General features: G+C 54.5%; 1 protein-coding gene across 1 annotated transcript; it reads left to right on the top strand.

Moving 5' to 3' along the window:
* The first annotated feature begins 840 nt into the window (after positions 1-840).
* On the top strand, positions 841-7,080 carry LOC119105637 (somatostatin receptor type 4-like). Its single transcript, XM_037229095.1, has 4 exons — positions 841-973; positions 1,082-1,548; positions 5,103-5,105; positions 7,069-7,080. The coding sequence occupies exons 1-4, from the start codon at positions 841-843 to the stop codon at positions 7,078-7,080; spliced, it is 615 nt and encodes a 204-aa protein (XP_037084990.1).
* Positions 7,081-10,802: the final 3,722 nt, after the last annotated feature.

Below are 10,802 nucleotides of genomic sequence, written 5' to 3' on the forward strand. Positions count from 1 at the left end.
CCTTCGTCCCTCTGAATGGGTATGTGACCGTGGATGGTGGCCACGGTCGAAAGTGATCTGATCTTTCATGACCTCCGAAGGTCAAGGAAGTCGATGCCCAATCTAATCCCACCAACCGGACACCAACCGGACAGCGGACACCAATACTGGTCCCAGCCAGACGCAAACCGGACAGTGGACACCACCCTGGTCGCAGCCCGACACCAACCGAACAGCGGACACCAACCCTGATCCCAGCCTGAGACCAACCAGACAGCGGACACCAAACCTGATCTCAGCCTGAGACCAACCAGACAGCGGACACCAAACCTGATCTCAGCCAGACACCAGGACAACGGACACCAACCCGGATCCTAGCTAGACACCAACCGGACAGCGGGGACCAACCTCGGTCCCAGCCCGACACCAACCGGACAGTGGACACCAACGCTGATCCCAGCCCGACACCAACAGGACAGAGGACATGAGCCCTGGTCCAAGACCGACACCAACGAGACAGTGGACACCAGCCCTGGCCCCAGTCTCACACCAAACGAACAGCGGACACCAACCCTGGTCCGGCCCTAATGGCTTGCTCCTTCCTGTGTTTTTGCGTTTTCCATATGGAGGAAAGGCGCGCAAACCCCGTACGCCAGTTGTCCAGCTCAGAATGCCTGGTCAATTTTAAAAGCTGCGGTGGGGCGCTGCATCGCAGCGCGACCAGACGGCGCAGTCGTCATGCCAACCGGCGAGCGTGGAGCGGCGCCCGCGGCCCACTCCGGGAGGGACTGTCCGCAGCTGCAGACGTGTCAAGCTCGGTAACGTCCGTCGCGGTGAGCCGCGAAGAACGCGTCGGTGGAGATGGACGGAGTAGTGGTGGCGTTCTGTCTGCTCATGATCACCAGCTCGGGCGTTCCCGTGCTGGCCATTGTCACCAGCCGCTCGCTGCGGGACCGGCCCATGTTCCAGCTGATCGCGCACATGGCCGGCGCCGGCGTGCTGCTGGGCCTGCTGACGCTGCTGCTGGTCGGGCTGCGGCTGCTGAGCGCGCCGCCGCCGCTGCCCTTCTGCCGCCTGCTGATCTGCGCCCGCCACATGTCAGGCGCGGCGTTCGTGGCCGCGCTGCTGGTCGTTAGCCTGGAGAGGTACGTGGCCGTGGAGCACGGGCTGCGCTACTTCACGCTGCTGACGCCGCGCCGCGTGCAGCTCCTGCACGCCGGCGTCTGGGTTCTGGCCCTGCTGATGGCGTCACCGCATCTGGCGCACGCCCTTACCGCCCCCGCCCCGGCCCACGCCGTGCCCTGCTCCTACAGCTACCACGTGCCCGGGTACGCCGGCTTGGTGGCGGAGCTGCTCATCAGCATCCTGCTGGTAGCGGCCGTGCTGATTGTGAACGCGACCGTCGGCCTGCGAGGCGTGCAGCAGGACCGCGAGATCCAGCGGCAGCAGGCGGCTGGCGGTCAGATGGCCACCTCCAGCCGCCATCAGGCGCTCTTCGCCATCAGCAAGCTCGCACTGCTCACCTGCGCCTTGCAGCTGCCCAAGATGATCGTGGACTGTGCCAGCCTAGTGAGTGGCTTGCCGTTCGCGAACGCCCAGCGCATCACCGGCGTGCTGCGCCTGCTGCTGTTCCTCCTGCACGGCTGGCAGCTGGGCTTCTGGTGCCCCGACCTACGGCGGCGCTACGGCCGGCTCTGGGCGTGCTTCACGAGGCGCATCCGGATCGCCGGGCCGATGCCACCAGCGCGGTCCTGTTGGCGCACCGCGGGCGGGGTGCCACCGCCACGGCTGCCTTCGCCGCCTCCGACGCTGTCACCGCCGCCGCCGCCGCTGCCGCTGCTGCCGCTGCTGCCGCTCTCGCCGCTGCCGCTGGCTGTTGTGGTCCATCTTGGGACGACGCCCCCCAGGCCACCGCACCTGGGCGCGCTGCTGCGACCGGGGTCGAGAGAGGCCTGGGGCAGTCGGAACTAACCGAAGACGGAGCCGGAGCCACAGCACCAATTGCAGAACTTAATTTTATAACCGAGTGAGCCAAGGTTATCGGGACACCCTAACACGAATGTAAGCCGCCAGCTTTACGTCTGGCTGACGATTAAGCCCTGCCAGGATATCATTAAAGGAGCGTGACAACCGACTACAGCAAGAGCTCGTTTTTGCGACGACCGACGTGTTATGGCCCGTACCCGGGTTTGGAAAACACATAAGCCACGCTATTTTGTCACACCCTTGCACAGTTCGCAGTTGGCACCAACTTTGGAGAGGGACTCCGAAAAAAGCCTTTGGCCTCTCCAGCCTCCTATGCTGAATCGATCCCTGAGTATCAGAAAACACAGTAACAACAAGTGCTTACAGGATTGCTTCGCTACGCCACGGCGCTAGCCCCTTGAACACCCACACGAGGGCCTGCGGTGTTCTCCGTCTTGTGGCTGCATCATTGCGGGATGCATTCAGCGCCACTCGCAGGACTTGCTGGCGGGTCCAACATATGGCTGAGAGATGTCTGACGGGAACAGGATGTGGTGTGCTGACTACCAGGGACGTATGTGGGTCACGGGGAACTGTATCCCGGGAACTGTATCTGTAAGCCAGCTTTTCGTGTATCATCACCGGGGGAATCGCTCGCAGCCTTGGCGGCAATAGGCCGGCGATCGCTCGCCCCTTTCCGTTTCGCCCTCTTAGCATACATACATACATCCACCTGTTGGGAGGTGGTTGTTGAAATGCCTGAAGACCTTCATCTTATCTATTTCAAAAAGCTATCACAAGCCCATGCTGTGGTGTTAACTAGAACTTGAGATAAACGCTGCCATTGCGCTTACCAGTTTCGTGCGGTTGTCATTAGGAAGACACGCAGCAGCACGGTGATAATGAGGCCGTTTACCATTACCATAGACCAGGCGTGCTGTCTGGTACAAATGAAGGTTGACTGCGAGATGGGCGCACTGCATCCCGAGAACATTGATGCAAATTTAGAGACACACAAGTGTAAACGGAAGGATGTCTGGCTGTCAGACGGTGAGTCGACATCGGCCTGAACGTTCCGGTGTCTTAGACCTCAGGGCAGAGCCCGCCGCCAGTCTTCTTGCTAAGCATTGAAACCCGTCCACTTGGCCGGCTTTTCAGTCTGGTGGACTTTCGACAGTCATGCCACGTTTCACTGCTAACTGAGCCTGACAGCCGTTGACTAAATCCGTGACTCTTCAGCGGACGGAGCCTTTATAATAGCTGAGGTGCCTCTGGACTGGAAGACCCCTTCAAGCACTGCAGCTGCATAGCCTGGAGGGCGAGCTACAGAGGGGACACCAACCAAAGAGCGTGTGATTAAAATAGATCTTCAGGCTTACTCTGCTGGCGCTCCTGCTCCTGCTCCTGCGCGGAAGGCGCGACGTCGGCTTGCTCCTTCAGCGCTGTCTCAAGGCAGTGCTGCCATATTTCTTCGCGGCAGGTCAATTATGCTTGCTAACTGAGAAGACATGAGAGATGAAGTACTCTCCCCAGCGTGTCAGGGAGGAGATACTGGTGGGCGCGCACGCCTGGTGACACTGGGACAGCGAGACCGCAGTGTCAGGAGATCAGACTTTGGTTGACTTCGGTCAGCTGCTGCGCCGCATCGCCTGACCAGTTCCTGGGACCGCAGAAGGCATGGCCAAAACTTTGGAGACCTAACTGGCCCACTACACTCCTAGCCCCACCCCACGAACAAGCTTTCGCGTGCCTTCCCCTCCCCCCCCCCCCCCACCAAAGAAGAAAAGCTAGAAATATTGCCAACTTCGGTTAGAGCGACGAAGCCTCCACCATCATACCGGCCGTCCCAACAGCAGCAGCTACTCCCGAAGTGCTCCTGGATGCAGTGGCCTGCGGTTGCGCAGCTGAAAACAAGACGGGCAGAGTTGTACGCTGCAACTGAAGCGGCCAGAGCGCTGGACTTTGGCGTATAGACTACTGTGAGCGTTAGGGAGAAATCGCATGCTATAGCCGCTGTACCGGCAAACAGATGGACATCGGAGACAACGAAGGGGAGCTGGGTGTGCATAGTGATGACGACTATGAACAGTAGTAGAGGAATGGGACGTATGCTGGCTGGCAGCACTGTGCTTAAGGTGTTTTTAGATGTCGCGACACTGCACGCCAAAGGTCTTTTCTGAGCTTGATATTTTACCTCTGGTTTGGCGCTGAATTAGACCCCGAAGCACAAGAAAGAAGTAAAAAAAATTACTCGGCACCCATGGTAATCCCCATTCAGACCTTCTACGCAACCATCTGTGTAATCCAGATAAAAGTAAGGAAATTAGTGAGCACTCAAGACAGCGGTGACCGCCATCTAAAATTCTTAGAAATGCTCAAAAATGCAAGCATAGCAACCAAGCTAATTTGGCCTTCCTTGTTATATAAAACTTATATTCGTGAAAAAGCTTGCGGTAGTCATCACTGCAGAGTCAACATGTTGGCAACTTGACCATTGCTTCTGCAATGCTTCTGTGTTTTCACACTTTGCAATGGTTCCAAAACCTACAGCCTATGAAATACTGGGCGTGCTGTTTTACAACAGCAGCCGGTTCCGGTTTAAAATAGCTGCATGTAATGATTCCTTCCAATGTCTGCTCTGAAACTCATTATTCGCTTACTGCGTTTGGTTTCTCTGACATTTCGGAACGCACGGGATTCAAGAAACACCTTCGATTGTTGCTAAGGCTCACATTTTTTCACCCGAACGAATGAATGAATGAATCACGGCTGCCGGACGCCGCTAACACGCCGTGCAAGCGAGATTCGTTGTTTTTCTGAGCATGTTCCCCATGATTGCCCAGTCGCCGCCCAGTCGGCAGCGGCTGGGCAATCATCCGATGACATTTTGAGGACGTGAGAATGTAGAATTACAACCCTTTAGGTAAACTGAAGGTTAGGCGCAATAGTAAACAGAACGATGAATAAATGGGTTGCAAACGCAGGCAATCAGTCGGTGTATGTAGTCATGTAACGTTTGCCGCTGCCTGACGACAGTTTCAACGACAGCGTGTTGTGTTCGGCACCATTTTTTTTTAATACCGCTATTCCCGGCTTTCTCAATGTTTCTTGGCGCAACCGTGCGTGTCACATACCCGCGTTTGCGTCGTGAATTGCAGACGGTACGTTAATTGCCGCTTTGGCATTGTATTCACGCTTCTACCCTCTCTGGCTGTCGCAATAGTACGAAACGTGACAACCTGTCAGAACACGGCAAATCCATCTCAGCCACTGCGCTGCAGGTGGCACGTGGTATGTGCGACTCGACCGCACATCTGGCTCCACGCGATTCCCCAGTCCGTCATTTGCCGAGATGTGTCAAATACTTGTCGCTCCTACTCCTGCCCATGGAGCTGCGTCCGCGGTTTCGAACGGCTGCTCGTCGGCTTTGTCGTGGCTCACATTTTCAAGCCCCCCGTATAAAACTACTGGGCCCTAAACAGTCCTTCGGCCACGTGCCACACCCGAACCTTGAACCACAGCGGCTCGCGACATACCTGTGGAAAAGCGCCTCGTGCGTCCGTGCGTCGTGTCCAAATTTCAGCGTTCATTAACCCGTCTTTCATCGTGAAGACAACATAAGGACATCAGTTTTAATCATTTTCGAGTTCAAATTACGCTGACAACGCTTTGTAACATCCCTACGGCTTTTCCTTGCAGTCACGACTACCGTCGCCATGACAACCGCCGTGGCACCTCTACTGGTGTGGACAAAAAAACATTTCAGATTGGCCCAGCAAGCGGCAAGGGCCTGTTACCGAGGAGTCGGTTGGTTGAAATTTGAATTAGTCTATCACTTAAGACCATGTGATGCTGCTCCCATTCTCAAAGCCAAAGTACGCCTCGAAAGACCCACTGTTAAACCCCATAAGAGGTAAATTAAAGCCAGAGTATAGCGTTTCGTAGATATCATATATATATATATATATATATATATATATATATATATATATATATATATACATACATATATATATATATACTTTTTTATTATTTTTATTATTTTTATTATTATTATATTTAAGTCATAATTTTTCGCTGGGTAATAGCCTCACAGTCGCCCATCTTTTTGTCTAAACAGAGTGTTTTACACTTTTGCTTCACTTATTAAAAAAGCCTTTTGACAGATTATTGTGTCGTTGACATTACGGAACACACACACTGGAAGCAGCGAGGCAAATCAAGTGTGCTACTTTCATGGTGGAGAACACGGAGTCCAATGAGATTTCTCCCGCAGAAGCAGCTACTTCAATTCAAAATTATAAGCAATTCAGAAGGATTTCGAGAAAACCGGTATTGCTGATGAAATCATACGCGTCTGATCTACCAAAAAGTTAAAAGGAAAAAAAGATGACATTTTCCCTTTCACAAAACGTCCAGGGCTTGCACAGGTCGCGGCCCCAATATAGACCAGGCTGTTACACGGTCGCAACAGCAGCTTATAAACATCGTGGCCATGCAGTTGCGGGTGGTCGTAACACATTTATCCTGCATGGACAGCCGCACCCGTGGTTCACTCAAGTGTTGCACAGATGCAGCACCTCACGATGCGGAACGCTGCATGTGCACGCTTCTGGGCTGCACTGAGCTTTCCAACGCGCGATCGTACCACGCACAATTGGCCCTGCGTGAACACTGGTGAGGGCAGGGTCACTCCCATCCGCTTATTTGTTTAGCCTTGACACCTGTTAATTGTCACTCCGTAGACCAATTTTATACAGCCAGGAAGCCACGGAAAAATGTCTGTCTGACAGCAGGCTGAAAGGCACAATTACACGCGCTGGTGTGAATAACAAAGTGGCGTCGCAGAGGGCAGGTGGAACTAGACAGCTCGCAGTGGGCCGGAGGTGGAGGCGGGCAAAAAGACGGTTTCACGTCCACCTCCTTTACTCCGCCGGCAGACCCGCGGTGTCTCGCCCCCCCCCCCCCTTCCCCATCTCAGTGTTTCGCGGTGTCATCCGCATGACGCGTCGTTCTGGCCAAGGATCGTCGCGCGGAGTAACTGGAAGCGATCCCGGATGTAACGCAGCACTGTGTGTGTGGAAGCCCGCGGTGAAACGCCCCACGGTGCTCCCCCGGTCTCAGAGCTTCGGCTGAGCGGCGGGCAACACCAGCATCTTGTGTAGTGAGTCGCCTGGCCGCCGCCACTTGCTGGTCATCGACAGCCTGCCGCGGTGACCTCTCTGTGTCGTCTCCAGCGGCCCTGACCGCCGCTACTCGTTCGGCATTGGCAGAGTGACCTCGACCTCGCTTTTTCCCAGTACCCTGGTGCCGTGGAAGCCTACGCCGCTCGGGCCCGGTGGTCGGTTGTTGTGTGTTAACTGTGGGCGAACTTGCACCATCATCTAATCGCCGTTGCGTATTTTGTGCACTTGCTTCCCTCCTTTGACGTGTCAAGGTCTTTGCCGATTGCGGCATCGTAAAACCTTGCTGCAGTGTTGTATGTGCGCATATAGAATCAGCTCAGAAATGCGATAACAAGTAGGGTGCTGAGTGTCATGGCTCGTATTCGGTCGCGCGGCTCTTTCAACTGCTTCATGTCCATGAGCGAGCCTGTCCATCACGCCCTCGTAGTCCATGTAAGGTGTCATGTTTGCTGTTCTGTCCCAGCTGCTGTCGCCGAATAAAGCCTCGCTGAACGCTGCCCTCAGTGGACTTTTTTATATCACATAACAATGTTTCGGCGGAATAAATTCAAACAGCAATAGTTCGTGCTGCAAAACTCCAAATGAACGGTGAAAGGCTGCTGCTTCAGTCTTTCTCACAGTCACACCTACAATACCCACGATCAAGACTATAGAAACAACAGCTGCAACATCCTGGGCTGCATATTTTTACGCTGCGCCACATGAAATGAAATCAAACCTAAAATGTTTGCATGTGCTTCTTGACCGTGCGAATTATTATTATTCGGTAAACCGGCGGAATGTACATTTGATGAGTCTGAGCTATTTGTGTACATCCTGTCGGGTCAGCCTCTTCCAAATCAGACAAGAGAGGGCCCACAGTCCATCATACTCAGATAGTGTCTACGCTGCACATGTGTCACATCTGCGCCCACCCTGCGCCAAACTTCCTCAGCGCCGAGCTCGAATCCGCGCTACGTTGTAGGCGCAGGATCGATAGACTGACACGCGTCGCATCGTTGTACCACTTTTTGTATCAGCCTCCCAGACATCGCCAGGGACATTCTTTCAGGGACATGCATTCAGAGAGTGCGTCGCGTGTCTGGATGTCCACCTTTTTCACGAATGCGCGCTACTTCTGCAGACGTTATGTTGCCTTTGACAGCCGCACATCCCGAAGCTCCACCTTCTCTCTTCTTCAGCCACCTGTTTGGCACTCGTATGAGACTATCGGCCTTGTGTTCTGCTGACGGCACAGAGGTGACATCTAACTTGAGATCATATTCCTCAGTGGTAGAAGTCATGATCTAAAGACGACGCCGGATCCGAATTGCATTGGCTGCCTTCGTACTAGGCCGCGCCTTCCCCGACAGCGCGTCGGATAGCCAGTGGAACACCGCACGTGACCCCGTTATCAGGCAAATCACTGTCATGTCCCACGCCACAGCTAGGCTCACACCCTTCAGGACTGCCTACAGCTCTGCCAAGTTGATGGGACCGCAGTCTTCACGTCGCAGTCAGCTGGCGTCCTCGATGACGTCATTTTCAACTTCCAAAACCGCACCGAGAGCCACTTTCTTCAGGATATCAGGTGCTGCATTCAGTCCAAAACAAGCGGGCTTACCACCGACAGCTATCCATCCGTCACGTCCACAATGCTCTGTGAGCATGAAGTTGTTGACACTTTGTGCTGGTCACGGAGCTCGTCCCTTTTGTCTCTCCGTCGCCACTCACGTAGCTTATCTGCACACATACCGGTATCCGCAGTGTGGGCTGCTATGTGCGAGCTCAGCTCTCGAAAGTCCGTCACAAGCCGCACCTTGTCCTTGTTGGGCTGCATGATCGCCATCAGCGGAACGGTTCCTCGCACCGCCCCGTGCTCCTTCCCGTTGAGGGCGTTAGCAAGCCAGTGGTCACCCCCTTCTCCACTTCTTCTCCGTACTCGTCTCGAGCAGCCGGTGCAATTTGGTACTCTGAGACCGTGTTCGCCAATTCCTTCGGCCCCTTTCTCATCATGTCACTTCCAGGTTACGGCCCATTTGTGATCTTCCTCTTCATACCCAACAGCGAAATCCGACTCGTCGCTTTTCACCGCTGACACGACAGCACTCACCTCTTCGGCACCAAACCGAGTCTGGGTCGCCGACAACACTGCCACGCTGCCGAGAGGCTCAGTGCCATCCTCTTGCAGAATCAAATCAAGGCGAATGGTTTTTCCCAAACGACGAACACGCTCAGAATAGACTTTGTGCCATTTTGTAACCGAACGCAGACTTGCTCCACTCCGTCGTACTTGGTTCGCTCGCCACTCACAGTTTAGACGCTCTCACGCTGCCTTCTCCAGTCGCGGCAGGCTTGGCATGTACGATGCTTCGGGAGCATCCAGCGTCGATTAGCACTATACGTTCGTAGTCGTTGACTGACAAGCGCCAGAGCGGTGGGGATCTACTAACACGCGGCCAGAAGTGAGGCTGGCGGAGATGGTTTGTCGTCCTCTTTGTTTCCCGCACGTCTGGCAGCGAGGAGGGTAGGGCGCCTGCAGCTGTAACGTGCGCCTCGGCTTCTCCCTGCCGAGCACTGTCCGGCGAGGAAGCCAGGGCTCCTGCAGTTGAAACAAATGATCTGTTTTTTTCCGCCTTGAACCACCGTCCGAATCACGTTGTTCACGGTATCTTTGCGCCGCCGCAGCCACTGCCCAACCGACCATCGTCAGGGCACGGACTCACGCAAGAATCTGAGGCAGCTCCATTGAATCCCCTCAGAAACCCGACCTCAGCGTGTGCCGCATCTCCCCAGGTAAACGTGCTACAAAGGCACACGCAAGAACCGACTCGCTCATTCTTCCAGCCAGCCATGACAGGCGACGCACATCGGCCTAAACCACACCCGCTGACTCATTCGGCCTGAGCCTGCGAGCTAATAGCTGCTCGTACACCACAAACTTATCTGCTGCAAAGGCCGCTATCGAAGCTTCTCGCATCCTGTTCACATCCTTCTCGCAGTCTTCATCCACCTGCTGATATACGCTGAAAGCGCCTCCCGTCAGCGCCTCCCGTCAGGCACAATGGAATTACGTTTGCATGGTTTTCGATTCCCTTTAGACGACAAACAAGCTCCAACTTGACTGCCACTCAGCGACGTCCTGGAAAGCTCCATGAAATCCGAGCACTAAGCGCAAATCCATATAGCCACCCGCAGCACCGCCCCACGTTGTCATTGCAAGAGACGAAATAGCTTGTTCTGGACTCTCAAACCCATTGAGCAAATGGGTCTCGGACTAAAAAAGGGACAAAACAATAAGCACATACTCCGCGCTCGTCCTAACTCGCCGCTCCGCGCCCACCTTTCCTGTGTGTCATTGGGGCTTTACGACGCACTCAGCTGCTGAGGCTATATGGCGTCGCCTGCCTCTCACAGGAGGGGCGGGCACCGCGGGAATCGAACCCCGTACCTCTGGTTTCCCAGACGCGCAGTGGTTAACGCAGACGCGTTAACCAACGCGTTAACCACTACACTACCGGCACCCCCTACCCTTCCCGTCCTGACCAGTCAGCGCACTACATGACAATTCAATAAAATGATCATGATGATGTAGCTGCAGTGTCCTGAAATTGTTTTTTACTTAGGTGAAGAACTGATGCTTTTATTTGCAAGGCGGTGAAAAATACAATTTTCGACATTTTTAAACCCACG

The sequence above is a fragment of the Pollicipes pollicipes genome, unplaced genomic scaffold, assembly GCF_011947565.3.
Source record: "Pollicipes pollicipes isolate AB1234 unplaced genomic scaffold, Ppol_2.1 Scaffold_6138;HRSCAF=7277_pilon_pilon_pilon, whole genome shotgun sequence".
NCBI lineage: Eukaryota > Metazoa > Arthropoda > Thecostraca > Pollicipedomorpha > Pollicipedidae > Pollicipes > Pollicipes pollicipes.

Coding starts and splice junctions, on each gene's coding strand:
- LOC119105637 (XM_037229095.1), top strand. CDS start 841: ATGGACGGAGTAGTGGTGGCGTTCTGTCTGCTCATGATCACCAGCTCG. Junction 974..1,081: donor CGCGCACATGGCCGGCGCCG/GCGTGCTGCTGG, acceptor GCCACATGTCAG/GCGCGGCGTTCGTGGCCGCG.